This window comes from Prionailurus viverrinus, chromosome C1 (assembly GCF_022837055.1).
Source record: "Prionailurus viverrinus isolate Anna chromosome C1, UM_Priviv_1.0, whole genome shotgun sequence".
Taxonomy (NCBI): Eukaryota; Metazoa; Chordata; class Mammalia; order Carnivora; family Felidae; genus Prionailurus; species Prionailurus viverrinus.
The window spans coordinates 208,177,952-208,205,886 of NC_062568.1; the positions used below are offsets into that span (position 1 = coordinate 208,177,952).

Consider the following 27,935-nt stretch of genomic DNA (forward strand, 5'->3'; position numbering starts at 1 on the left):
CGTTGTTTCTGTTACTAGTGGAAAGAATGCCTCCCTCCGCCACCCACCACACACTCCGTACACAAGCTGGCTGCAAGGAAGGAAGGTAATAGTAGCCCTAGAAATGCCAGTCCTTCCCCGTCTAGGACAGGATGTCCTAGCCATCTGGCTGGAGCAGGGGTAGCCCGGGCGTAGGGGGCGGGGAGGAGGGTGCCCGGGCGGGGCGCGGGGACGCGGCAGGGGAACCCGGGAGCCACGGGGTGGAGCCTAGAGGGCGTGGGGGCGTGGCTCGGGGTCCGGGCGCTGGGTCTCGGACGACGCTTGGGGGCCACGGGGCGGGGCGTGAGGGCGCGGGGGCGGGGCGTGAGGGCGGGGCGAGATGCTGGGACCTGGGCGGGGCGGGAACGGGACCTGCGGGCCACGGGGCGGAGCGTGGAGGGCGCGGGGGTGGTGCGAAGGGGCGGGGCCGGGGCCGCTGACCCGGAGGGACCGGGAGGGGTCGGGGCGCGAGCTGTGGGCGCGTCGGTGCCCAGACGGCGGCGGCGGCGGCGGCCGCACGCGCGGCCCGGCCTCTGTCCCCGCGGCGCCGCGGCCCCGGCCCCCTGCCCGCCGGGCCATGCCGCCGCCCGCGCCGCCCACCGAGCTGGTGCCGTCGGAGCGCGCCGTGGTGCTGCTGTCGTGCGCGCTCTCCGCGCTCGGCTCGGGCCTGCTGGTGGCCACGCACGCCCTGTGGCCCGACCTGCGCAGCCGGGCACGGCGCCTGCTGCTCTTCCTGTCGCTGGCCGACCTGCTCTCGGCCGCCTCCTACTTCTACGGGGTGCTGCAGGACTTCGCGGGCCCCTCGTGGGACTGCGTGCTGCAGGGCGCGCTCTCCACCTTCGCCAACACCAGCTCCTTCTTCTGGACCGTGGCCATCGCCCTCTACCTGTACCTGAGCATCGTCCGCGCGGCGCGCGAGCCTCGGACCGGCCGCCTGCTCTGGGCCTTCCACGTGGTCAGGTGGGTGACAACGGCGCTGCTTTCCCTCGAGTCCCCGACCCCCCCGCCTGGGCCCTGCCTGCTGCCTCTGGGGCCCTCGCGCCCTTGTGGCGCCCGCGTCCTGGTCGGACCCCTGGCGGGGGGCCCGGCAGATCATGTCTGCTCATGTTAGGGGGCAGCCCCGGGGCCAGCGGGACGATGCGGGTGGAGAGGTTGGACCTGTCCTGAGCGTCAGCGCCGAGGGCGCCCCTTCTGCCTGCCCTGGCCCGAGCCTCCCAGCGAGTTGGGTGCCTCAGCGCAGCCCCTTGGAGGGCGGGGGTGGGGGTAGGGCCAGAGCTCGGCCCTCCTAACTTGGAAGACAGCTTATGCCTTCCCTAAGTTCTGGCCATCTCTGCTGCCCTTGGGGAAAAGCGCCTCGTTCCCAGGCAGAGAGATGAGTTAGGCTGGGCTCCAGGCTGGAGAGGGCGGCTGCTCCCAGCCCCCACCCTGTGCCACAGGAGGTGTGATGCATTCAGCCACTCCGAGGCTAGCTGCCCCCTGCTACCTGCAGTGTCTCAGCTGTAAGATTTACAAAGGACCATCTTCATTATTTTGTCTTTGCTCGTCTCTAGACCCAGACCATCTTGACTTCCTAGGGTTCGGCATCTCTGAGGGTGAGGTCAGTGGCAGAAACTGGTCTGGAAGAGGGCCCCCAGCTGCCTGGAGTGTATGGGAGTAGAGGAAGCCCAGGCAGTGCCCTGCCCTGGCATTGAAGCGTCTCATTAGGTCACCCTCACCTACGCCTTCCTGGTGTAATTTCAAGATTCTGACATCTGATGGTGTCCTGTGCTGCACCCAAGGCCGGAATCTTATAGGGCTTGTTTGCCCTTTTTCCTCTCCCAGATAAGAGCACCAAATACTGGGGCGCCTGGGTGGCCCAGTCAGCTGAGCATCTGACTCTTGATTTTAGCTCAGGTCATGATCTCAACAGTTCACAGGCTCGAGCCCTTCATCGGGCTCTGTGCTGATAGGTTGAGCCTGCTTGGGATTTTCTCTCTCCCTCTCTCTGCCCCGCCCTCCTTCTCTCTCTCTCTCTCTCTCTCTCTCTCTCTCTCTCTCTCTCGCTCTCAAAATAAATAAATAAACATTAAAAAAACGTAAGCGCACCTAGTGCTGCCCTAATTATAGGACATCTCTGTTAAATACTTGAGTGCTTTCCATGGGACTGAGGACACTCAGCAGTTTGGTAGAGACAGGTCACCTGGGTGTCACAACAGTGAGATCACAAGTCTGCAGGAGTCACTTGACCTCTAGGTCTCAGAACTGCTGGATGAAGGCCAGCTGGTCCCTGGGAAACGAAATGGCCTGCTTCTCAGCTGTTCATGTCAAAAGCTTGGCAAGGAGTGAGACAGGACCTCAGATGCTGCAGGGACTCACAGGGGCTGCCTTTCCTCCCCTTGCAGCAACCCCCTGAGCTCTGTGTCCACGCCAGAGACCCAGTCCTTAGCAGTCTGGCTGGGCGTGGCTGGCATGTAGACTAGAGTTCACATGTACTTGAGAAATCGAGCCTCCGACTGGCTTTCTTTGCCAAGAATCTCTTCTCTTTTTTTCCCCTCTTAAAAAAAAAAAATATATATATATATATATATATGTATATATATATATTACAATGTGTTTTTTAAGGGATAAAGAGAACCTAGTACAGATCCTATAGAAGATACATTTCCTGATGAACCTGAGTTGGGAGTTCCTTCAGCTCAGTCCTAGGGGTGTTTTCTGTGATGCTTAGGAAAGGCCTCCTAAGAAAGCCCCTTTTGCTGGCCACAGAAAAGAAGGGAATTGTTCATCTTGTCCATTGAATGTGATCCATCTACTTCTTAAAGGAAAATTACAAGAAGGAGAAGGAGAAAATTATCTATATCCCAGCTAGGAAGGGAGAATGACAATTTATTCTCTGGGGTTCCCTTTCAGAAGCTTAGTGCTTAGCTCCTGGCTGGTCTAAGAGGATTGGTAGAAAACCTGTCTAACAGGTTCATTTATTGACTGAGATCCTCCCAGCCTGTCTTGCTAATGACCTTGCTAAGGCCTCTCCAGCGCCTCTCCTGGGAGGACGAGTGTATAACTGTTAAAGACCTGTCGGCAGGAGAAATCTGATCTTCAGACAGAGGCTGCAGGGTCATCCACTTTTTCACCATTTCAGACTGCTGAAAATCAATCTTCTTCAGACCTCCAGTTGATCATGTCTATTGTAGTTTTTATAAAATGATTTTGTAAAAGATTTTATTTTTAAGTAATCTCTGTACCCGGCGTGGGTCTTGAACTCTTGACCCCCGAGATCAAGCGTCACACGCTCAGCCCCCTAAGCCAGTCAGGCGCCCCTGAAATGATTTTTTCAAAAAACCAGCAGATATCCTGGTGAGTGGACAGAGGACACATCCGGACACGGAGCCAAAACGGCTCATAAACATGTGGGGAAAAGTTTACTCCATTCATACTCAAAATAATGCAAATTATTTGACAGTGAGCTACCATTTTGTTATTAAATTAGCAAAAAATAGTGAAGTAGAATACTAACACGATAAATGCCAGGAAAACAGGTATTTTCCTACATTATTACTGGCAATGTAGACTGGAATTATCCACATAGAAAGTACTCCTTGGTCCACTGATCCTATTTATAGGATCCTATATATCCCTAAAGAGATAATCCAAAATACATTCAAAGCTGTATATACAGGGGAGTTTGTGTGAGAATTTGGAAGCAACTCGAATGTCCAAAAAATCAGGGAACAGTAGATGACAAATCGCATCCTACCGGAAATGTATCACAGCCTTTAGATACTGGCTGCAAACTCTTTAAGTCGTGTTTTTTGAACGGTATGATATAAATGAAAAAACCCATCTATAAAACGGAATGCAACCATGTAAAGCAGGAGGCGGGATAGAATCCTGCCCATACACCACTTCCCAGCAAGAGCCTGCAGTGCCCCCAAGACCCCATCGTAATAACTGACCAGGTTGCCTTTACAGAAAGACTTTTTTTTCCCCCGCTTTGGAGGAGGGCTGCTGACACTTTATCCTCATGGACACGGTATCTCATCACAAGCCTGCATCTGGCTCCTGACGTCTTGCAAAATGCAGTTCCATTCCTTAGCCAGTGACCCAGGGGCCAGGCAGGATGGTCACCCTCCTGTCACAGCTGGTGAGACTTGCCCCAGGTCACAGAACCATAGATGGGAGGCTCGGGGCTAGAGGGTCCATCCTGTGTTTATGATCCCATCTTGTCTCTTGGCCTGACGACAATTTTAAAAATTGAGGTGTCATGAAACAATTTATTTTTGACGTTCCAGATTTCCACCATTGTTAACATTTTATCGTGTTTGCTTTGTCCTCTGCAGTTATTTTTCTGGGGCCATGTAAGAGTAAGCTGGAGACTTGGGGCGCCTGGGTGGCTCTAGTCGGTTGAGCGGCCAACTTGGGCTCGGGTTATGATCTCACAGTCTGTAAGATCAAGCCCCACATCGGGCTGTGCTATCAGCACAGAGCCTGCTTCGGATCCTCCGTCTCCCTCTCTCTCTGCACCCCCCCACCCCCACACACACACTCTGTCTCTCAAAAATAAATATTTAAAAAAAAAAAGTTGTAAACTGATGTCCCCGGAACCCCTAAATCCTTTAGTGTATGTTTCCAAAAGAAAGGAAGGGCCTCTTAAGTAACCACATAAACCTTCCAAAAGCAGGAAAACAGTACAGCACGGAACAATGCTCTCTGACAGTGGACATCACAGAGACTTTGTCTTCTGCGAATGTCCCCGACAGCAGAGGGAAACCTGGGCTTGTGTTTGCTTTAGTTGTCGGGTCTCTTTGCTCTCTTTCAGTCTGCAACAGTTCTCCCGTCTTTCCTAGTGTTTCACAACACTGACTTTTTTGAAGAGTTACAGGTCTGGGTTTTTTGTTGTGTTTTAATTTTTTTAATGTTTATTTTATTTTTGAGGGTGCGAGCAGGGGAGGGTGCGAGCAGGGGAGGGGCGGAGAGAGAGAGGGAGACACAGAATCCGAAGCAGGCTCCAGGCTCTGAGCTGTCAGCACAGAGCCCGACGCGGGGCTCGAACCCACAAACTAGGAGATCATGACCCGAGCCGAAGTCGGACGCTCAACCAACCGAGCCGCCCAGGCGCCCCTGAAGAGTACGGTTGGTCTGTTTTGCAGAAAGTCCCTCTGCCGGGCTGGCAGCTGCTTCCCCAAGAGTGGTTTCAGGTCCTGTCCTTGGGCTGGAATCTCGCAGAAGCACCGTCTTCTCATTGCCCCCTTCCCCGGGTGACTTTGATTCCCCCGCCATCTGGTGATATTAACTTTGATCGCCTGATTAAGGTGTTGCCTGTCAGTTTCGCACTGCAGTTACCGTTTCCCCCTTTGTGATTAGTAAATATCTCGTTGCGATAAAGATCTGTCACTCCTCAAACTTAACCCGCTCGCTCGCTCGCTCGTTTAGCATACATTGAACCCGACAGGGTTCTGAAGTGAATTTCCTGTTTTGGGTTGCCTTTTTAAGGTTGTGTGAGAATAGGCAGCATGAAAGGGAAATCCCTGTAGTAAGAAGCCCCTCCCTGCTCTATCTTAGCTGCTGAGGCAGCCTGACACAGTCACCCCATGTTCTACATTCACCTGGGCATGCATCGGGGACCCTTTACGATTCGCACCTCTTAGAAGGGCCTAGAGCTGTGGTGAGCTGGGGGGGGGGGGGGGGGGGGGAGTTCTCTTCTGGTCAGATAAGCCAGGTCGGCCAGAAACCATCCCGGTCCCCCTGGGGATCACTCACGCCCTGCCTTCCGAAAGCAGTTGTCCGCTCCGGTCCCCCCGCACGGGGTGGTGGGCTCCTTCAGGGTCAGTGAACTGTCCCCTGCACCTGTGTGCCCAGGCGCCACTGTGCCAGCTGTCCCTGTGTGTCCTGCGACCACAGGAGGAAGGTGGGAGGGGTGGAGGGGTGGGGCGGGGAGGGGCGCCTCATTCCACCAAGTCAGAAGGAAGGGTCCTGGCCGCCTCAAGCAGTCTTAGGGTTTCTTCTGGCGTCACTGAGGTGGGAGAGGATGGGGGCACGTGGGCCCGCCCACTCCAGAGGTTGCTTGGGGGTTCTGGAGGAAGAGTCTACGGCACCCACCGCAAGTTCACCATCGAGATCCCTGCCGTGGGGGGAGGGGCGCCTGGGTGGCTCAGTGGGTTAAGCTTGATTTCGGCTTAGGTTACGATCTCAGGGTTCGTGGCTCGGAGCCCCACTTCAGGGTCTGTGCTTGGGATTCTTTCTCTCCCCCTCTCTCTACCCCTCCCTGGCTCAAGCTCAAAATGAATAAATAAACTTAAAAATAAAAATAAAAAGGCCCATGCTGTGGGGAGCGGGAAGTTCTAATGTGGACAAAAGGGGAAACAGGGGCCACAAAGGGGAAGATCCTCTGAGCTCTCTGGTGGGAAGCTAGCTCACCGTGGGGCCCAGTGACGAGGCCCCAGGCAGGTGCGTCTGAGTGAGGGGCGCAGGTAGCAGCCGCACGAACAGCACCCCGTGTCGGCCAGTGCTCCCCAAAATAACAAGAATTGGGCTGGCTTTACCTGTTCCCCCTAAAAAGTCTTCAGAGGGCACTGCTGCCTCGTGAGGTCTCTGCACAGCGTTTCGTGTTCACGGGATACTGGGCGCAGCACCAGAGGTTGCCCTTGACCTTCCTACCCGGGCAAGGTCAGACTCTGCCCGTCCTTCCCCGGCGTCCAGTCAGCCAGGACCTGGACGGCCAGGAGAGTGGCTCCGAGCGTTGCAGCGTGGCTCCCTGATGCCCACCGGCCCCGGGGGCTGCAGAGGCGTGCCAGGGTGTGTGTGCTTCAGAGTGCCTTTGGACAGACACCCCACTCCCTTCTGCGGCCAGAGCTGCGGAGCGACCTCATGGTGGCCTGGGCAGTGGCCGGCTCCCTGCGCTTCTCCCACGACCCACCCCTCTGCCCCACACTCAGCAATAAGTGCCCATTGTTCCCGGGAAGAAACCTCTAGGCGGCCCCGGGCCTTGTGACTCCTTTCACCAGGCCCGGCTCCTTGCAGCTGTGCCTCCCTACGGGCCTGGCTCTGTCCTGCCACCAAGTGCTTTCTAAATTGGCACATTGTTGCCCGATAGTTTTGTTCTCAAGGCAGTTTTTGAGTTAACGGTCAAGGCCTCCGTGGGCCACACGGCACGCAGACCAGGCACTGGGAAAGGCTCCTGTTTCTTTCCCAGCAGGGGCCAACCCCCTTGCAGAAAGATCTGTGGGAAGAATGAGGTTTGGGGTGGGGGCAGATGACTGAGCAGACCTTTCAGGCGGCGGGTGGAAGGTTATTCCCATCTGTGTGCTAAAGTGGAACTGTCCCTGCCCCTGCAGGTGTCCCCTGCCCATGACTCCAGTGGGAGAGGTTTCAGAGACCATTTAACAGAAGATCCCCATGTGGGCAGAGCTGGGGACTCCCAAGGGAAACCCAGAGCATCACTGTCCTGGGGACGGGCCGCCCCCGCTCACCGTCATCTGACACATGCCAGGGAAGGCAGGTGTTAGGGATGGCTTACTCACCACCTGGCTCATCCTGTGGTACCTCCGGTTCTGCTCCTCTGGAGGAGACTGAAAAGCAACAGGATGGCCAAGTTCCAAGGAGGAGCTAAGCTCGTGGTAAATCTGAATGGCTTTTTGTCTGTTCACCGCTCCCCTAAGCTTACTGAGGGCCCCCCACCAGGGGTCTGAGATCAAGGGTGGCAAGGTTGGTTTCCTCTGAGGGCTCTCTCCTTGGCTTGTAAATGGCCGTCTACATCCTGTGTCTTCACATGGTCCTGTGTGTGTGTGTGTGTGTGTGTGTGCGCGTGTATCTCAGTCTCTTCTAAGGACAGCAGTCGTGCTGGATTAGGGCCCACCTTACAGACCATTCTAACTTAATCACCTCTCTAAAGACCCCCATCTCCAACTACGGTCACATCCTGAGCTATTGGGGTTAGGACGTCAACATACGAATTTTGAGGGGGACGCAACTGAGCCCTTAACAGCCTCCGAGGGAGAATGAGTCCGACTTGGAGTCTGGCCTTGGTTTCCAGGTGAACACGAGTGAGGGGGTGTGGACACCTCTCGAAGAACCTCTAGGTTACCCCTCCAAGTGAGGGACTCTGCTCAGCGTGTGGTCTTCGGGCTCCCTCCATCTATGGGCCCCCAGCCCTGCTTGTCAGAGTCACAGGTTTGGAGAGAAAGGGCCTTATCAGTCACCTGCTTTAATCCTGTCCCTCTCCAGACACCTTTCATAGCCTCCCCTGCACGTGGGCCAGTCCAGCCCTCAGTTTGGGGATCGAGCAAGACACCTTGCCCTTTCCTCCAGCCTCCTGACCCCATCTCCTAGGTCAGGTCCTAGCCGCACCTCATCAGGGGTCTTTAAACATCTGAGGATGGCCCAAGGCCCAGCATCTCCTGACGTGCCTGGCTCTGGTGCCAGCTTAACCATCTCAGATTTAGAATGTGGGTCGCAAGTGTCCACACGGAGGCGGGAGAGTTCCCCGGCGGTTCTGATCTGCCCCATCTGAGCACCAGGGTGATCCCTCTGGCCACATGAGTTTTTAGGTCATAATCAACTACAGCCCTTGGTCTTCTTCACGTGCTGCTATTCAGCTATATTTTACTTGTCCTGATTTTGTTAATGTTTTGGTTGATGGCTTCTTTGGGGGGAGGGAAAAGAAAAAACTGTGGCATGGTACCTGCCAGTGCACCCTTCTGGAAAGCAGGGATCGTGTCGCGCATGTCTTTGTGGAATGCCTTCTGGATTCATGGCGCCTACAACTCGGGCTGGTCACCTGGCCAGAGAATGGCTCGGCTTATCCGAGGTTGCCCCAAATACTGACTGTCTTCTCACTCTACAGGTTAAGAACACAGGGCGTCTTGCAGCTTCTTATCCGTTTTTATCCTCTGTCCAGTGGTTGTCCTGAGCCAGCCGGCGAGACCCCAGTCGTTAAATTTTAGGGCATTTTATGAGCTGATTGTTAAATACAGCCATTAGCAAAAAGCAAAGTATGTAAACTTAGAGTAAGTTACTTTAAATTTTTTTTTTTCAACATTTATTTATTTTTGGGACAGAGAGAGACAGAGCATGAACGGGGGAGGGGCAGAGAGAGAGGGAGACACAGAATCGGAAACAGGCTCCAGGCTCCGAGCCATCAGCCCAGAGCCCGACGCAGGGCTCGAACTCCCGGACCGCGAGATCGTGACCTGGCTGAAGTCGGACGCTTAACCGACTGCGCCACCCAGGCGCCCCAAGAGTAAGTTACTTTAAAAAGAGTAACAAAAATGCCAGGAACTACATCTTAATGATTTTACTCTTATCCGTACGCTTGAGGTGATTTACGACCATTGTCTCTGTGCAGGGGGAATACTGTTGGGCATGCTGCACATCTGTTCCCTACCGCCCGTATTGGCGGCTTGAAATTAGCCACAGTGGGGATGTTTACACCGTGGAAAATGGCAGCCCCTCCAGATCAGGGGCTGGTTCATTGTTTTGTCGATTGCGTAGAGCAGAGGTCGGCAGCCTTTCCCTGTGAAGAACCAGCTAGTAGTTCTTTTCCGCCTTATCTCAGTCACACCTCTCCAACCCCTGCTCTCTCTGTGGCCTGAGAGCAGCCATACACATGTACGCAAGCGAGTGTGAATGAGGCTGTCCTGCAATAAAACTTTATTTAAAAAAAAAAACGGACCTCGGGCCACAGTTTGCTGGATCTAGACTTACGGGGACGGAGAAGATGTTAGTGAGGATGACACTTACGAAGTGTTCCTTGTGAGGACTTCAGCAGAGATAGTAACCCCGTTGGGGCAGGCAAGAAGCCGGGTATTTAAGAGGGTGAGAAGAGGCGTTCCGGCACTTGTCTGGTCTCTTAGGTTTCCCTTTTCACGTTCATCTTATTCGGGAAGGGAAACGAAAACACAACCAACTTCACATCATGGGACTGCTTTCATTTGGCAACTGCAACCACAGGGTGTCGGCACAGACCAACTAACGCGTTTTGTGAGACTCAGTTGGCTCTTCAGAAGTCACAACAAGGAGGGCTGTGTCGTCTATGTTACTTACAGATCGTGTGCTTCACACGTTTGGTGTCAGTTACATTAATGAGACATGTATTCGTACATGCATTCCTACCTAACACACACACACACACACACACACATGCACTCTTTGCGGAGAGCCGGTTGTTAAACATCGCCAGCACGCCAGCCCATACCCATAAATTACAAGTCGGGCAGAACCTGCTTTGTGGGTTACTAGGCTCTCCCTCCCTCCCACTCTATTCCCACCCTTCCCTCACGTTACCTCTTCTTCCCGGCTCCCCCTTAAATACCTCCCCAAACAGCTTCTGCCCGTCTGTGCTTATGTTCAAATAGTGACTCTGATTGATCAACCCACGTTCCTAGGACGTATTTTTTCTAATGTTTATTTATTTGAGAGAGAGAGAGAGAAAGCGTGCATGTAAGGGAGGGGCAGAGAGAGGGGGAGACAGAAGATCCAAAGCGGGCTCCACGCTGACAGCAGAACTCCAACCCACCGACCGTGAGATCATGACCTGATTCACCAACTGAGCCACCCTGGCGCCCTGGTCAACCCACGTTCTCAACCCTTGAAAGCCCTCTACCTGTTTGGTCTTCTCTCGGGCTCTTTCCCAACACAAACTTAGCTCCAGGTGCAACCCAGGATACACAGGATATACAAACCCATCACTCTGTAGCTTTCCTATGACAAGTCACAGAGCGGGGTCCGTCTCCGTGTGGGGCCCAGGTCTCCTGTGAGCGCCGTCAAGATGCTGACAGAGGAGGAGTCCCTGCTGACTGAGCGGTTCCTTCTTCCTGCCCTGTGCTCTCCCTTCCTTCCAGCCTGGGGGCACCCCTCCGCTAGGAGGAACCCTGTAAACCATAAAGTGGTCGAAACACAAATAACTTCAGGATTGCAGTTTAGTACTTTATAAAGCCTCTTATTTCCTCTTCAGTGACAATGATGTCCTTGCAATGAATAGTTAAGGAATAAATTGGGGAAAGCTGTCTCAGTCACTTGGCTCAAACTCCATTCATTCATTCATTCATTCATTCATTCAGCAGGTCCTTGTTTGGCCCCTACCAGGTGCCGGGAGCTGTTCTAGATGCTGGAAAGAGCCCTGCACCTGCCTTCATGGAGCTCATAGCTGTGACATATGTTGTCCCCGGGCCCCAGGATGGCATGAGCTTTGGTTTCGTATGGTAACCCTTTATTACGACACAACAGTTTGACGCTAATATATATCAGCTAAACAGATGACTAACTGACAGAACAGGCATTTAAAATGGACAGACTCCCGGGGCTAACTTGGTACCTTTCTCATAACCCTTTAATTTCTGTGGGGGTTTTTGGCCCTTCTGTGCCTTGGTGACCTCAAGAAAGGCTGCGTCCCGCCTCCCCTCCCGCCGTTGGGCGAGCAGAGGCCGGGGTGCAGAGGTACAGTGACGCTATCCTCCTGCTCCTGTGTGGGCCCCCCCCAGAGGCCAGGGTGGGGACAGGGGCAGGTTGAACAGGCACCTCTGTTCTGAAAGTGCCCCACGCCGAGTCCTTCGCAGGTCCGGGAGTTGGCTTTCTCCCTTCTGTTCCACCCTAGCCCCCGCAGCATTTAGAGACTCTGACTGACCCCAGCACTTCTCAGTTTGGCAAGACTAACGCACAGCCTCGGTCTCATCATTATTCCACAACTTTCTCTCAGAAAGAGCCGCTGCTGGCTGGCTCAGCCAGAAGAGCATGCAGCTCCTGACCTCGGGGTCGTGAGTTCGAGCCCCACATTGAGTGGAGAGATTACTTATAATAGTAAATAAATAAAAATAGACTTAAAAAGAGCTGCTGTTGCTCTCAAAATATAACCGATTTCCGGGGCACCTGGGTGGCTCAGTGGGTTAAGTGTCCAACTTCAGCTCAGGTCATGATCTCGAGGTTCATGGGGTTGAGTCCCATGTCAGGCTCTGTGCTGACAGCTCTCTCTCTCTCTCTCTCTCTCTCTCTCAAAATAAATAAACTTCATATATACCTAATGTAACTTCGTATATACATATATATGTATATATAACCGATTTCTGAACTAAGCATTTTACTGAAGACCGTGCTCTGTTTATGTAGTGCTTGTCCTTTGGTGACTGACCTGGGACACGGGCCCGTGTGTGCTCTTCCAGGGGGCAGAAACTGCGTGGGCCTCCCACATTCCTGGCCCCTGCACCACAGGCCGGAATCCTGGGCCGTCAGTCATGACCCAGGACAGCGGTCAGATACGCTGACACACTTACCCAGTCCTGTGTGCCAGGCACACGCCCATCTTTACTGGTGATCTCGTAATGACCTACTCGGTCCCAGGCCCGGTTCTCAACCCCACTTGGTGGGGAAAGACACTGATGTGTTGAGGCCGAGTGGGGGCAGGGCCAACTTGGACCCAGCCTGTGGCGTCACAGCCCAGGCTCCTAACCACCCCTCGTGCCACCATGAAGCTTCTGGGTGTCCCCCTGGCCCGTTTCAAATGTTTTGCCAGCAGACTGGTGCGGGGACACCAGGAAGCACCCTGGGGCCTGGCCCTCATCCTACTGGGTTGCCGTCAGGGTGAGCTCCCAAAATGTCAGCCCCGTGCTTCTGTGAGAGGGGGTCCCTGCCCCAGGTTTTGTGCTTTAGGGGGCCCCCTTTTCCAGGGATACCCCCTTCTCTTGGAGCAAGGAGGCCTCTGGGCCACAGACATGTGTCCACCCAAAGCCCTTGTTTCCCCTTCTAGAAACGGCTGCAGGTGCACGGGGCCCTGGAACCCTCTGCTCGGGCAACCCAAGCTGCCCGTGTGTGCAAGGGACCAAGGGGAGCCTGGCTGTTTATGGGGTGTGTGGGCGAGCCATGGGCACATGGGCCTGTGTCTGTGTGCTGCCATGCAGGCCCCTTGGGGGCAGGAAGGAGCTGCCCTCCCCACACCGCAGCGTTCTCGTGCCCGTCTGCAAGGAGCCCAGCAATTCTGATTCAGAACCCGGCCTCCGAGGGAGGCGGGGGTGGTGTCTATCCAGGCAGGAGGCCGGGACATCCCTGTGTCCTATTACCCGAGCTCCGTGACATTCGGGTGGGCCTGGCAGGGCTTGGGCGGAGCGGGGCCGGGGTGGGGGATTCGAGGATTCCTGCCCGCCTCTCTGCTGTGAGGTGCAGGGTTTGGAGAGCACCGGTCTGTCCGCGGAGCATCCGCTCGCTTCGCCCCTACCGGCTTTGCCGGGGGCGGGGCCTGACCTCGCAGCGTCCCCTTTGTCCCTTGTTCCTCAGCTGGGGGGTCCCACTGGCCATCACCGTGGCAGCTGTCGCTCTGAAGAAGATCGGCTATGATGCCTCGGACGTGTCGGTCGGCTGGTGCTGGATCGACCTGGACGCAGAGGACCGCGTCCTGTGGATGTTGCTGACCGGGAAGCTGTGGGAGATGCTGGCCTACGTCACGCTGCCCGTGCTTTACCTCCTCATCAGGAAGCACATAAACAGGGCGGTAGGTACCTGCGGCCCCCCCAGCCCCCCAGCCCAGACCTCCCTGTGGCCACTGTGCCCGGCAGCCCGGTGCTGGGCTCGGCCACCTCGGGGACAAGCCGGGATGGTGCATCGTGGGCCGAATGGTTGGCTAATCACGCGGCCCTGGCAGGAGCGGGTCCTGTCACTCCTCCGTTGTGGATGAGGAAAGGGAGACTGGCAGAGGCCGAGGGGCTCCCCAGACTCGCCCAGACCCTGAGGCCAGAGCCACGGTGCGTGGAGTCCGGGAGGCGGAGGCGAGCGCCCCCGCCTGTGTTCGGGGCATAGGCCTCTGCTGCCCCCTCCTGGCCGGTCTCCGGGGTTGCTCCACCTCCAAGAGCGTTGAACTGCTCGGGGAGCGGGCGAACTTGGACGCCCCTGGAAGAGGAGGGCGTGGAATTTCGTAATCGGCGACACAGACGCCCTCACCGCGTTACCTGTGGTCGTTAAAAGCGTGTCATAAATGGGGGACTCTTCGGGGTCTCGGGAGCTCAGAGAGCACGAGCTGCGCTGGCCGGAAATTCAGGCAAGAAAACTGTTCCTCGCACCAAGTGGCCAAATGGTTCCTGGTCCTGCCGGCTCTGCGGGCGTGCAGTACGGGCGTCCTGCCGGCGGAGGCGCTGCGGGGCGGGTGGCGGTGGGGCCGCAAGGGGACGGCGACGGGGCCCGAGCGCTACCAGTTCGCGGAGCCGAGCGGGGCGTCCGAGGTCGGGCCGGGGCTGCTGCGGCCGCCGGGGGCGGGGCCTTCTTTTCGCCCCTGTGTCGGGCTGGACCTGCAGGGAGCGTGTCCCCGGTCCGGTCTCCCGGCGTCCTGTGACTCGGCAGCCGTTTCCCAGCTCGTAGGGGGCTCCCCGCGGCTCCCACCGGCGACTTCGGAGTCTAGACTTCGGGCTCTCTTTTCACGCAGAAATGTCACGGCCGCCCACCTCCCTGCCAGCCTCTTCTGGCGCCTCTGGGGCTGCCGACCGACTGGTCTGAAATCTGTCTCCTCGCTCGTCTCCTGGCGGCCCGGGACTCCCTTCTTGGCTCCTTTTTACCCTGGGAAGGTTCTGGGCTCCCTGATGAAGCCTCCCGGGCCGCCCCTGTGGAGCTGCCCTTCTGTGTGTCTGTCTTCTACCTTGACCTCCCCCCGCCCCCAACCCACCCTGGCGGGAGACCTGGTGCGGTGCCTTCGAGCACCCCATGGGAGAAGGGGTTCTCTCTTACAATTCTGCAAGTGTTTCCAGAAAACGGGAAGACTAGCCAGCGGGGAGGTGTATGGGCTGTTCTCTGCCTCCAGCTAGGAAGGAGAGCTAAAAATAAGTGAGCTGGAGCAAGCTTTGCAAGGGAGAGGACAGCCACCCTGCTCCCCCAGGCTCCCCGGGTCCTGGAAGGGCCCCCGCTACTCCCCTGCCCCCCAGGCTGCCTGGGTTCTGGAAGGGCCACCCTGCTCCCCCAGGCTCTCTGGGTTCTAGAGGGCTGCTGCTGTCGCCCCAGGGGAGAAGGGAGGAAGCAGGTGCCCCGAGCAGGTGAGGTGCCGCAGCTTGGGTGCTCAGAGGTGCCAAGACGTGTGGCTTCTCCCCTCCCCTGGGCTTTCAGGGTCCCGGACACAGGGCAGGCTGAAAAACACATCTTTGTTATGAGGAGCTTCATCTCTTTTTAGAAGTTCAGCTGCAATCTGGAAACGGAGCCTCCCGTCCTCTCACTGAAGGGTGTTCCCAGGAATCGGGAAGCCAAAAGCCTGTGCCCGCTCACCTTTCCTTTCTCCCCCAGCTTTGGGTGGAGCCCCCTCCTTCACAGGCCTTTGCAGCCTGGGTGGGCTTGCAATCTGGAGGGGAGGACAGGACCGTCATCAGCAACAGGCCTGATAAACAAGGATGAATGGCGTCTAGGAAGGAGGATGGCAAGAGCTACGAAAAAACAGGCGAAAATAAAGAGCTGACTATGGGGACAGCACAACCCCGGGAAATGCCTTTGCACTTTAAAAGCCGTTGTCAGGATAGACCTCCTCCAGGGGGCGACATTGAGCAAACACTTGAAGAGGGTGGGGGGGTGGGGGAACAGCACTCCGGATGGAGGGAACAGCTAGTGCAGAGGCCCTGCGGCCAGGGTGTGCCTGGTATAAGTTTGGGGAATAACCAGGAGGCCTGAGTGGCTGGAGGAAACCAGGGGAAAGCAGTAAGCCTGAGGTCAGAGCTAGGCCTTGTCAGGAACGTATGAAGCGGGGAGACCTTTGAGCGGCTGACTGGCTGAACCTGACTTAGGTGTCCAAGGAACCGTGCGGTGCCAAGAACAAGACTGCGGTGGGAGGAGGGGGGGTGGGGAGGGTGATGGAGGGAGACCGGTAAGAGGGAGCCGCAAGTACCCGGAGAGGCGGTGATGGTGCTTGGACCAGGCTGCCTCTGGCAGTGACAGTGGACGGAACGTCCAGATTCTGATGTCTTTTGAAGTTAGAACCCGCAGGGCCTAGGGATGGGACGCGGGCTGTAGCAGCGGGAGGGGGTTCCTGGGCCGGGGGGCCGGAAGGACGCCGTTTCTGGGGCTCAGATCAGGCATTGCCTTCTCGACACGGGAGGCGTCAGACGTGCGTTGGACGCCCTGGTGGAGACGCGTCGCGGGCGGTGGATGGAGGGCGGCGGGCAGCCCGCCTGGCTCACGCCTGTTCTCTGTGTCCCCCCAACACAGCACGAGGCGCTCTCGGAGTACCGGCCCATCCTCTCCGAGGAGCACAGGCTTCGGCGCCACGCCTCGGCGGCCGACAAGAAGCTGGTCCTCATTCCGCTCATCTTCATTTGCCTCCGGGTCTGGAGCACCGTGCGATTCGTCCTGACCCTCTGTGGCTCCCCGGCGGTGCAGTCGCCAGTGCTGGTCGTCCTGCACGTACGCAGGCCTGCCCTCCCCGGTCCTGGGTCCTGACTGCTCTGGCGCTGGGTCCCGTGCCCCTCGCCTCCCCTCCCCCCCCCCCCCCCCCCCCTGCCGCCGCCCCTCCTCCAGGCGCAGAGCAGGTGCATCCCAGCGCACCAGCCAGCCCGGGGCTGGCAGGGATCTCGGATGCACGGTGCCTCCCCCCCGCTGCCCGAGACAAGGCTAGCCTTGGTGAGAGAAGGTGGAAGGGCCGTGAGGTTGTCGTGCAGCCCAGGGGCATGAAGGTGCTCTCCCCCGTGGCCTAGGAGCAGCCCCGGCCGAGTTGACCGATCCTGTCCTTCCCAACCCAGAAGACCTGGGGATACAGGTCTGGGCCAGGCCTGCGCTCCAGACCCGCCTCAGGGGGTGGAGGACAGGGCTCTGGGGTCCGCAGCATCTCCCGGCCCCCTTGCGTGTGGGTTTAAGACCCCCCTCCAGCCGCGGCACTCAGGCCTCTTTTCTCCCTGACAGGGGATCGGGAACACATTTCAGGGCGGTGCCAACTGCATCATGTTCGTCCTCTGCACCCACGCCGTCCGAACCCGGCTCTTCTCTGTCTGCTGCCGCTGCTGTCCTTCCCAGCCTTCCGCCCAGAGCCCGGCTGGCCCTCCCAAGCCTCCTGCGCCCTCCAAGACCGGCGAATCTCAGGGATCCAGACACACCCCAGATGAACTTCCAGTCACCTGAGCTGTTCCCTGCCCGCTTCCGTGCACAGGTGCTGCCTACCTGGGGACAGGTGGTTCCGGGAGTCCCCGCTGCAGGGCGTGCGGCCGGATGGCTGCAGAACTATTAACCTTCTGCTTTTCGAGCTCTTGACGCCCGGTGGGGAGGGCAGCCAGCAAACTCATCTTCTACCTCCTAGAGCCTCCGGGGGCTCATCCCCACTCACGCCCGCCCGCCCGCGTCCTGCTGCGCTCGCTCGGAGGGGTACCCGTCTGCAGGAGGGTCGGCCGTGAGATTCAGGGCAGCCGGTGGCACGAGGTCACTTTTAGGTCGCCCCGCGGTCCAGCGGTCATCGGCCCCGGGACCGCGCACAGCACTGTTTACAGTTCGAGGGGCCCACGCCTGTGGGGAGGAGAGCACAGTGAGATGTGGATACCGTGCACTCATCCTAAATAAAATGGCAGGGGGTGGCCGAGATGCGTCCCCCACTTAGATGTCGTGAAGCGGATTTTTGGTTTGTCGGGGGGCACTGAGATTTCCGGGAGAGCCCAGCTGTTTTTCGCAGAGAGCTTTGCTCGTCAGTGAAAGAGCCAGTTCCCTTTAAGCTGGTCGAAGGTTTCCCCGGGAGGTTTCCCGGTGATCACGTGAGCCCAACACAACGCCGCCGGGCGGCCGGTCTCCCTGGGGACCCCCAGAACCTCTGTATGTATGGGTTGCCAACCCTTGATGCAGAGTGTGTCTGAATTTCAAGCACAGGCCGGAACCCAGACCCTCCCTTCACCGGTCACTTAAAATACAGGTTCCCTCGTCCAACGCAAGAGCTAGGACGGGGACAGGAAGAGGCCGTTGCAGAGAATCCCCGTGGATGCCCACTGCCCCTCCTCCGGTCTGCCCTTGTGAACACTGAGACGGGGAGGGAGCCAGTTTATTCGCTCCCTGCTTTAGTTTTTTATAGGAAAGGTGACCAGGGAGTCCGTGAATGATCCAAGCACGGACTCCAACGTGAAGGGGACGGTTTGGGGCGTTGGTTGCGGGAAGTGACACGTGCATCACGGGAATGACGATTTACATTTAAGAGAAAAGGATTTCAAATGAGCGTCTGTGTCTCTCTCTATATTCACGGCTCTTCCAGGAACAATTTCCTCGTGTTTCAGGAAACAGTTCCTCTGTTAAGTCACAGAAATCACTGGCGAAGGTGGCGGGTGACAGCATCACTGCAGGAGGCTTGCGGAGGGAAAGTGCCACTTTACCCCACACCTGTCCCTCCCCTGGGCCCCGTCAGAACTCGGCAAAACCGAAACGATCTTCTGAACCTGGAAAACGGTTCTGGATTAACGCCAAAGCCTCATCATACTGTTGGTTCCCTTTTTTTTTTTTAAGTTTATTTATTTTGAGAGAGAGAGAGAGTGCGTGGGAGGGGCAGAGAGAGAGGGAGAGAGCCTGACATGGGGCTTGAACTCACGGACCGTGAGATCATAACCCGAGCCGAAATCAAGAGTTGGACGACTCAGCCACCCAGGTGCCCTGTTGAATCCTAGTTTCTTCTTAAAAGCAAAATCCGTCACAGGAAGACAATGGGAAAGGAAGGGTCGTCAACAGAACTAGGTCCAAAACGCTTTTTTTTTTGGTTTCCTTTTTTTTTTTTTTAAAGAAAAAGTTTTCTTTATGAAAATCAGCAAGAGGCAGTCATCCCCTTAGGGACTAGAAGCCCCGGGCTGCCCTACAGAAAGCTACTTGTCAGGGGCGCGGTCTCCTTACAGAAGCGGCCAGTGTAAGAGGAATCCGGGGTTAAGGACGATACAGCAGGTCCTGGGCACATGGCTCGTAAAGACCTTCACATTAGCTTCTAGAATGGAGCAGACGTTTAGGAAGCTGCTTCCTGCAAAAAAGAAAACAGTTCCCAGCTGAGTTAGCATGTGGGGCACGTGGATGATGTGAGACTAAAACCTCGGAAGGGGGCCCAGAGTCCCGGGCTTAGACGGCAGGGCTGGCTGTCCGCCGCCCGGTGTGACTTCCACGGCACTGGCGAGACCTGGGTGTCCCCAGGCAGGCCGCGGTCAGGAGAGGCCCGCAGAGGGAGTAGGGGCGCAGGAGACTCTCTGGGTGCCTGGGGCTGCCTCAAGTTCTCATTCCGCTTGTCTGATGCCGCTGCCGTGCCGTCTGCTTTTGCAAAACCCACCCACGGGTTACCCCTGGCTATTTCCGCTCCAGCTTCCTCCACTGCCCGCCCCGTCTCTGCAGCAGGTGGATGTGTTACTGTAAGTGGTGGAGACCGCGTGGGCAGGGGACAGGCTTGTCCCAGGGGCCAGGTCAGGGGGTGACGGGATTCGGAACTGGATGGTGGTGGCGATGAGGTCGAGTCTTAGGACTGTGGGAGGGGCTCCTGCTTCCGATCGAGCAAGAGAGGCTTCGTTCGTCTTCCGCTTCGCTCAGGCCCCAGTGGGTTTCTTTCTCTCCCATCAGCCTTGCTCGTGTCTGTCCACCTACAACCCCCCGTCACGGATGTGTAACAGCCTGGACAGGTGCTGCGGCCCCCTCGGCGGCTCCTGGGCCGGAGCCCTCTCTTCTCAGGCACTTTCTGAACCTTGGTCTTTGAATCGGGTTCGCCAGGCACTGTTTGTTTTGTCATTTAATAAAGAGTAGGATTTGGTCCTGGGCTGAGGGTGCGAACAGCTCACTGTGTGCCCGACAGGAAGAAACATTTTATACAGACATCCTGTCCTGGCACAATGAGCGAGCGGTCTTTTGGTGGGTGCAAAACTGTAATGAAACCCTGGGCATCTTGGGTCGAAGCCACAGTCTTGCTGTTTTCAATGAAATAAAGCAGCTATTTTTCTTTTGCGCGTTTGGTGAACGGACTGCCGGCGATGGGGGTTGGAGGGGTGGGCACAGACTGGCCTGTGCCATGGGGCGGCTCCAGAACCTTCTACGCAGCTGGGACCTGGAAACAACATCTGGGCCCTTCTCTGTGGGCAAATATAGTCAAGTGGCGGGGGGGGCGGGGCACACCGTTGGCACAGCCAGCTTCCAAGTGTGCGTGCTAGGGTCTCGGGTGTATGGGGGGTGGGGGAATGGGGACTGTAGAATAGAGATTTCTGGCCCTGCCCCATAGGAGACCAACAGGCCCAGGTTCCAAGGACTCACGCCTGGAGCTAAACTCTGATTAGTGAGGAGCTCCCACACCGGGTCACTGACCCTGTCCCCTTTCCTGCACCATTTTATCGTGCCACACTGCTGCATCCTGGGAACTCCGCTCCCCGAAGCGCTGCCTGTGCCTTGGTTCTAGTCTCTGGGTTTTGTGAAGTTAAAAGTACATGACCCCTCGAGAGAATGGGAAGAGAAGCCACGGACTGGGAGGAAACATTTGCAAAAGACACGTCGGGGTGTCTCCGCGAGGTGCACGGTAGCGAAACTCGTCAGCGTGGTCAGTTCACAGCATCGCAAGCCAAACCGCCGTGCCGTATGCCCTAAACATACCACCACGTAGGTCGGTTATTTATCACCAAGACTGAAAAAAGCAGACACATCGGTTAAAGAACTCATCCAATATACACAATGAGCTCTTTTTTTAAAAAAAAATTTTTTTAACGTTTATTTATTTTTGAGACAGAGAGAGACAGAGCATGAACGGGGGAGGGGCAGAGAGAGAGGGAGACACAGAATCTGAAACAGGCTCCAGGCTGTGAGCTGTCAGCACAGAGCCCGATGCAGGGCTCGAACTCACGGACCGCGAGATCATGACCTGAGCCGAAGTCGGCCGCTTAACCGACTGAGCCACCCAGGTGCCCCTTTTTTTTTAATGTTTAAGTTTATTTATTTTGAGAGGAGAGAGAGAGGGAGAAAGTGCACATGCAAGCGGGGGGAGGGGCAGAGGGAGGAGAAAGAGAATCCCAAGCAGGTTCCGCACTGTCAGCGCAAAGCCGGATGTGGGGCTCAAACCCACGAACTGCGAGATCATGACCTGAGCTGAAATCGAGAATCAGACGCTTAACCGACTGAGCCACCCAGGCACCCCTACAATGAACTCTTAATACATAATGCTAAGAATTAAGAAATGGGCCAAAGGGGCACCCGGGTGGCTCTGTCCGTTGAACATCCAACTCTTGATTTGGGCCCAGGTCATGATTCCAGGGGCCCCACATCGGGCTCTGTGCTGAGTGTGGGACCTGCTGGGGGTTCTCTGTCTCCCTCTGCCCCTCCCCTGCCTCTCTTTCCAAAATAAAATTTAAAAAGAAAAAAAGAAATGGGCCAAAGGCTTTGACAGACACCTCCCCAAAGAAGATGTACACATGGCAGGTTAAGCGTGGGCAAAGAGACGCCGCATCGCGTATCCTCAGGGAAATGCAAATTAAAACGTTGAGATACCACCGCGCACCCGTCAGAATAGCCAGACTCCTGCCAACGCCAAATGCCGGCGAGGGTGTGGAGCCACAGGAACTCTCACTCATTGCGGGTGGAACGCATCACTGGAGAGCCAGTTTGGAACGCAGTCGGGCAGTTTCTTGTAAGACGAAACACACTTTTCCCATCTGATCCCGCGATGGCGTTCGATATTCACCCGCAAGTTGAAAACCTTCACATCCACGCAAAAACCGTCCCGTGGATGTTGGTAGCAGTTGCGCGCGTACTTGCCCAAACTCGGAAGCGACCGAGATGCTCATCAGTAGGCCACCGAGACCATGGGAGATCATTCACCACTGAGAAATGAGCTGTCAAGCCATGAAAAGCCACGGATGATATGCATTGAAGTGAAAAGCCAGTCCGAAAGGCTACGTACAGGACGATTCCGACTCTCAGACATTCTGAAAAGGGCAAAACCGTGGAGGGGTTTCCCAGGGGTGGAGGGAGAGGGAGGGATGAATGGGCAGAGCACAGGATTTTTAGGCCCGTGAGACCACCCCGTATGGCACCATGATGAGGGATACTTGTTCATACACGTTTGTGCAAACTCACACGATGTCCCACACCAAGAGGGGACCCTAACGCTCACCTTCAGACTTTGGACGATGATGGGCCCAAGTGGGTTCATCCAAGGTCACAGACACAGCGCTGTGAGGCAGAGGGTCGGTGGGGAGGCTGTGTGTGTGGAAGAAGGGGGATATGGAAGCCTCTGCACCTTCCCCCTCACTTTTACTGTGAACCTAAAACCGTCCTAAGAATCAAAGTCTTAGTAACATTAACGAACTGAAAATACATCGACTAGCCCCTAGGAATGGTTTGCATCTTTTCTTTACATTAAATTTGCTATTAAGATGTCACACATGGGGGCGCCGGGGTGGCTCAGTCGGTTGAGCGTCTGACTTCAGCTCAGGCTGTGATCTCGCAGTTCATGGGTTCGAGCCCCGCGTCGGGCTCTGTGCTGATGCCTCGGAGCCTGGAGCCTGCTTCCGATTCTGTGTGTCCCTCTCTTTCTGCCCCTCCACCCGCTCTCTCTCTCTCAAAAATAAGTAAACATTAAGAAAACATTTTTTTTAAAGATACGGCACACACAAATTTATTTTTATTTATTTTTTAAATGTTTTTATTTATTTTTGAAGGAGAGAGAGAGAGAGACAGAGCATGAGCAGGGGAGGAGCAGAGAGAGAGGGAGACACAGAATCTGAGGCAGGCTCCAGGCTCTAGGCTGTCAGCACACAGCCCGACGCGGGGCCCGAACCCACGAACTGTGAGATTATGACCTGAGCTGAAGTCGGACGCTTACCTGGCTGAGTCACCCAGGCGCCTTACAACACACACAAATTGAAATAGTATTGAAAAATCAGCGCCTTAGTCTCACCTCTAGGCGACGACCACTGTGACGGGAGCTGCGGGTTCTGTTTTTGTTTTTAGCTATTCTCTCCTTTGCATTTGCCGCCGTGTCTCTAAACTGGATGCTGTGTGCTTACCTGTGACAAAACGGAAGAAGCCTGTCCCGCTTATGCTGAGAAATATTCCTGCCACCCTACATTCCTCCTAGGGCTCCACGTGCCTGTCCCCACCCGTCCTGTCTCCCTTCATCACCCTTCCCTGACTTTCCCACCGGCCCCCTCCCCCTCGTCCTGCTTAGGGAGGTCCTGAGCGCCACCCAAAGCACAGTCTGGCCAGGCGACCCCCAGGCTGAACAGCAAAAACTGTAGGGAACGGCCCAAACCCCCGGTGTGCCCTCTGGCCTCCCCTCGCCTGGTCCCTGTCCCCTCTCCGAGCTCTCACCACCCTCCTCACCCAGCAAGCAGCACGCTGGTCCATGCTTGTGACTTGTGGGTTTCTTCTCAACACCGACAAGCAATAATCTGCGTCACCAGCTGCGTGTCCGATGGTTCAATTCAGTTTGACCCCCGTTGGCCTGGAGACAGCGTCAGGTCCTGCAGAAGGAGGGCTCAGTCCCGCAAGACCGCCCCCCACCCCTCAGATGCCAATCTCAAGTCACTTGTGCGTCTGACCGCCCTGCTGTGATCAGGTTCCAACGACCCCATCCTCAGGTTTGATGAATCTGCTAGAGGGGTTCACGGAACTCGGAAACATTTTGCTTGCTCGATTACTGGTTGATTACGAAAAGATATAACTCAGGAACAGCCAGGTGGAAATGACTCCTGGGACAAGGCGTGGAGGAAGGGCACCACTCTCCCCGAGCCTCTGCCTGTTCACCAACTCAGGAGCCCTCCAGACCCCTGTCCTTCTGGGCTTTCATGGAGGTTTAATTACAGGGACATGGCTGATTAAATTATTGGCCACGCGTGATTTAATTCATTCTGTAGCCCCTCTCCGCTCCCAGGAAGTCAACGGCGGGACTGAATCTCATCCCAGTCTCACCCCTAGCTTACCTAGGGGCTTTTCCAAAAGTCATCACATGGACGTCAATATGCCTTTTCCCCTCTCAGTACTTAGGAGATTCTAAGGACTTTAGGATCTGTACGCCAGGGCTGAGACGAAGACCGAATATGTATTCCTTATTCAATCACAACCTCTCAGTGCTGTTCCATGCTGTCCTATGCTGTTCCCTCTCCCTGGAAGATCCTTTTTTCCTCTTCCCGTTCTGCCCAGAGGGCGCTTGCGTCTGCGCCAGGCCTTCCAAGCAGACCTCTGGCAAGCAATGTCTGCAGATACTCCTCTTCTGGCCTGTTCCCCTAGAGCCTGCCCTGTTCCTGGCACAGGGTGGGCCTCTATCAGGGCCAGCCCAGCACGCGCCTGGAGCTTAAGCCTTTCACATCTGGAAAGTGAGAAGCTTTGGGGGAAAGGCGGACTGCTTTTTGAATGAAGCCTGTGGGTCCAAAACAAACAACAAAACCATCAGAATCGCTTCCTGGAGAAGAGTCTAGAATCCAGGCCCCATGAAGAAAGGCTTTGCCTACTGTTACTAGGTCGGACATTCTTAGTAGCTAATAACTAGCGTTCACTGAGCTCTTGCTTAGGTTTGGGGCCAAATGAGGTAGCCCTTCTCAACATAAAGCCCTGGCCAGCTGCACAGGTTGCAGACCAGGATAAAGAAGAGTACTTTTGTGACAAGGCCTTACTGTATCTCAGGGTGAGAGCGGCAACATTGGGACATTAGGTGATGCTGTTGAAGTGTGGCTTAGGTGGGTCTCTCAATGTACTTCGATTAGGCAGGGATCGAGAAACTGACGAAATCTGACGTGAGGTTCGCGAGCAAACGGCTAAGGATTCTTGAGACGTCTTTGGGGCAAAAAGGGTTTTCATTAAAGCACGGGACAGGACCTGTGGGCAGGATAGAGCTGCCCCAGGACCCTGAGGAGAGACTGGTTATATACTCTGGAGTTGGGGCAGGTCAGGTCAAGAGGAAGTTTCCTAAAGGGATTTTCACATGCTAAGGACTCACAGGTTACTGGAGGCCTAGCTATTGTCAAGCTAAGGTTGTTTTTCCCTCTTAGCAAAGCATTAACATTAAGACAGTAGGGGGTTCCCTGAAGAAATGTTAAATTCTGTATTGGCCTCGAGTATTTGTCAATGGGCTGCAGGTTATAAGGAAACTTAATTTTCCCCGCATTTCCTTCTCGCCTTTGATCTCCACCTCACTACGGAGGGGAAGGTGATGTTGGGGCTGTGGTTTCCGGACATTAGACTGTTGGTAAGAGTGCCTTTTTCTTGTAATTTACGAAGATTTGCAAACCGGTGGAGACTCGGGTCCTGTGATCTCTGTCAGTTCAACCACTTGTGTTCGGTCCTTTGTCCTTGGGCAGCTGAGGAATGTCATGCATGTCCCACCTGGGGCAGGGGAGGGGGTGGAGGGTGAGGGGGTGGGGTGTTGTTAGCTTGCACTTTGCTCTCAGCTTGCTTTATGCTCCGTCTTCAATCTCCGGGCCCACCGTGGGGCTCCAACTCATGCCCCTGAGACCAAGAGTCGCATACTCTACCAACGGAGCCAGCCAGGCATCAGGATCTCGATGATCACAGCTTTGGATTAGCCGGCATCTGAGATGAAAATTCAGAGATGGAGTGTTGTTGTTTTAAGTTTATTTATTTATTTTGAGAGCGAGAGAGTGTGAGCAGGGGAGGGGCAGAGAGAGAGGTTCCCAAGCAGGCTCTGCGTTGTCAGCACGGAGCCTGATGGGGGTGAGGGGGGGTGCGGGGGGCTCGATCCCATGACCCCAGGATCAAGGCCTGAGCAAGATCAAGAGTCAACCGTCGGAGGTGCCCTGGGGGGAAGGAATGGTGGGCGGCCCCTATTCAGCGAACATTTGAGGAACTCCTCAAGACTATCAGGCCGGAGATCGGAGATAGGAACAGACCCTCCCTTCCGCGAATCCCTTCTATAGCTTTTCTTCTTGTTCCTGGTGGACGGGACAGGATCGGCTGATCCCTGCACTGGGGACGACCAAATACCAGCGAGCAGACCTCCCTGCAGCCTGTCACCAGCCCCAGAGGAAAAGCAGAAGGCAAGGGCACAAGGGTGGGGAGTCACGGCAGGTGCCCAGTGCTGTCTGAAGTTGGCCGAGTGGCCTCACGAGGTAAGAGCCCCGGGGACGCTCGTGCAAGGCCAGAGGGTGACTCTGCCCTGGCCGGATGCGGGAAGCCTCCGGGCTGGTTATCGGAAGAGCAGTGCTTCTCTGATGTTCTGGAGGGCAGAACCACCTGGGACTCTGGGGTGGGGCCTGAGAGCCCGCAGGTGTGGCTGTCCCCTGCCCACAAACTAGCAAATCCTGGAGGAGACGGGTTCCGGGGGCTTCAAGAGCGGGGGCTGGGGGTCGCGCGGTTGGGCCGCGAGGGGACCTCGAGTGGCCGGGCACCCCCTGTAGGGCTGCTGGCTTCCATAACGTGTGCCTCAGGATCCCAGGTGGGAGCTGCAAGATGCATTATCTGGCCCTGAAGGGTCACATGGTACTAGATCCCACGGAGGTGCTGTAAGTGTCCAAACGGAGGGGACTGGACGGGGTGGGGGTGGAGGGTGTTGATTTATAGCCTTTGCCGATGCCTGCAATGCTCCCACCAAGGCCGATCTCAAACTCTGGAGGGGGAAATGAGCTGGGTGGGGGGGGCGGGGAAAGTGGTGCTATCACAGCGCACTTCCTGATTCCACAGAGCTCTTCCCTTCCTACTGCCTTGGAGTTTACGATTCTGCAAGTTGGTGATAACGATGCTGACACAAAATAATTGCCCTACGGCCCCCAAACAAATGCTGGCAGGGGGGAGGTTCCCTGACTTCCCTCCCTCCCTAGAAGCCACTTTAGATCCATTTGCAAATTCCTTTCAACATCCCGGTCTATAAATGTGTCTGCTTTTCTGGATCCTCTTAAGAACCAGTTATAACCTCTGCCTGGGCCCCTGAATAACGAGTTCAAATATTGAACACGTGCTTATTTTTTTGGCTGTACAGGAGTCTTAGGTTTTTACTTTTTCTTGGGAAAATTATCCTTTAACCTTATTAACATGAGGTCACTAGACGGTAGCTGTTAGATCATTAGAGGATATTTCAGTATTCCCTTTTATTAAAGTGCAATTCACATAACAAAATTAACCTTTCATTTATTTATCTTTTTAATATTTATTTTTGAGAGGGCCTGTGCATAAGCCGGGGAGGGGCAGAGAGAGGGACAGAGAGTCCCAAGTAGGCTCAGATATAAATTAACATTAAAAAAATTTTTCTTTTAATGTGTATTTATTTTTGACAGAGAGAGACACAGAACACGAGCTGGGGAGGGGCCGAGAGAGAGGGAGCCACAGAATCCGAAGCAGGCTCCGGGCTCCGAGCTGTCAGCACAGAGCCCGACGTGGGGCTCGAACTCACAGACCGCATGATCGTGACCTGAGCCGAAATCAAGAGTCAGATGTGTAACGTACGGAGCCACACAGGTGCCCCCCAAATGGACCTTTTTAAAGTGCACGATTCAGTGGCACTTAGTGCATTCACAGTGTTGTATCACCACGACTCCAGCTAGGTCTGAAACATTTTAATCCCCACCCCCAAAGGAGATCCCACCCCCATTAAGCCGTCCTTCTCCATTACCCTCTCCCCCCAGCCCCTGGCAACCACCCACCTGCTTTCTGTCTCTAGGGACTTACCTAGTCGGGGCTTTTCCGATAAGCAGAATTGTTTAACGTGTACCTTTTTGTGCCTGGCTTCTCTCACGTGGCGCGATGGCTTGGAGGCTTGCGAAGGGTGTACTTTGGGAAACTCGGGGGGCGCCGAGTTGGCTCGGACGGTTAAGTGTCCGATTCTCGGTTTCAGCTCAGGTCACGATCTCACGGTGTCATGAGTTCGAGCCCCAGTCGGACTCCGTGCTTGACGGAGGCCGCATGGGAGTCTCTGTCTCCTTCTCTCTGCCCCTTGCCCACGTGCGCTGTCTCTCTCTCTCTCTCTCTCTCTCTCTGTCTCTCCCTCTCTCAAAATAAAGTATTTTTTTAAATGGGATATTTTGTTATTTTTTTTATGACCGTTAAAAACAAGTAACAGGGGCGCCTGGGTGGCTCAG

General features: G+C 55.7%; 1 protein-coding gene across 2 annotated transcripts; it reads left to right on the forward strand.

Moving 5' to 3' along the window:
- The first annotated feature begins 545 nt into the window (after window positions 1–545).
- Window positions 546–27,166, forward strand: GPR157 (G protein-coupled receptor 157). Of its 2 annotated transcripts, XR_007154809.1 has the most exons (6): window positions 546–978; window positions 13,255–13,468; window positions 16,150–16,344; window positions 16,840–17,083; window positions 25,813–25,973; window positions 27,135–27,166. XR_007154809.1 is itself a non-coding variant. In XM_047871129.1 (4 exons), the coding sequence occupies exons 1-4, from the start codon at window positions 596–598 to the stop codon at window positions 17,053–17,055; spliced, it is 1,008 nt and encodes a 335-aa protein (XP_047727085.1). In that variant the 5' UTR covers window positions 547–595; the 3' UTR covers window positions 17,056–19,870. The 2 variants fall into 2 exon arrangements, 1 of the variants encoding a protein (XP_047727085.1); XM_047871129.1 differs by lacking the exons at window positions 25,813–25,973; window positions 27,135–27,166 and having other exon boundaries at window positions 547–978; window positions 16,840–19,870.
- Window positions 27,167–27,935: the final 769 nt, after the last annotated feature.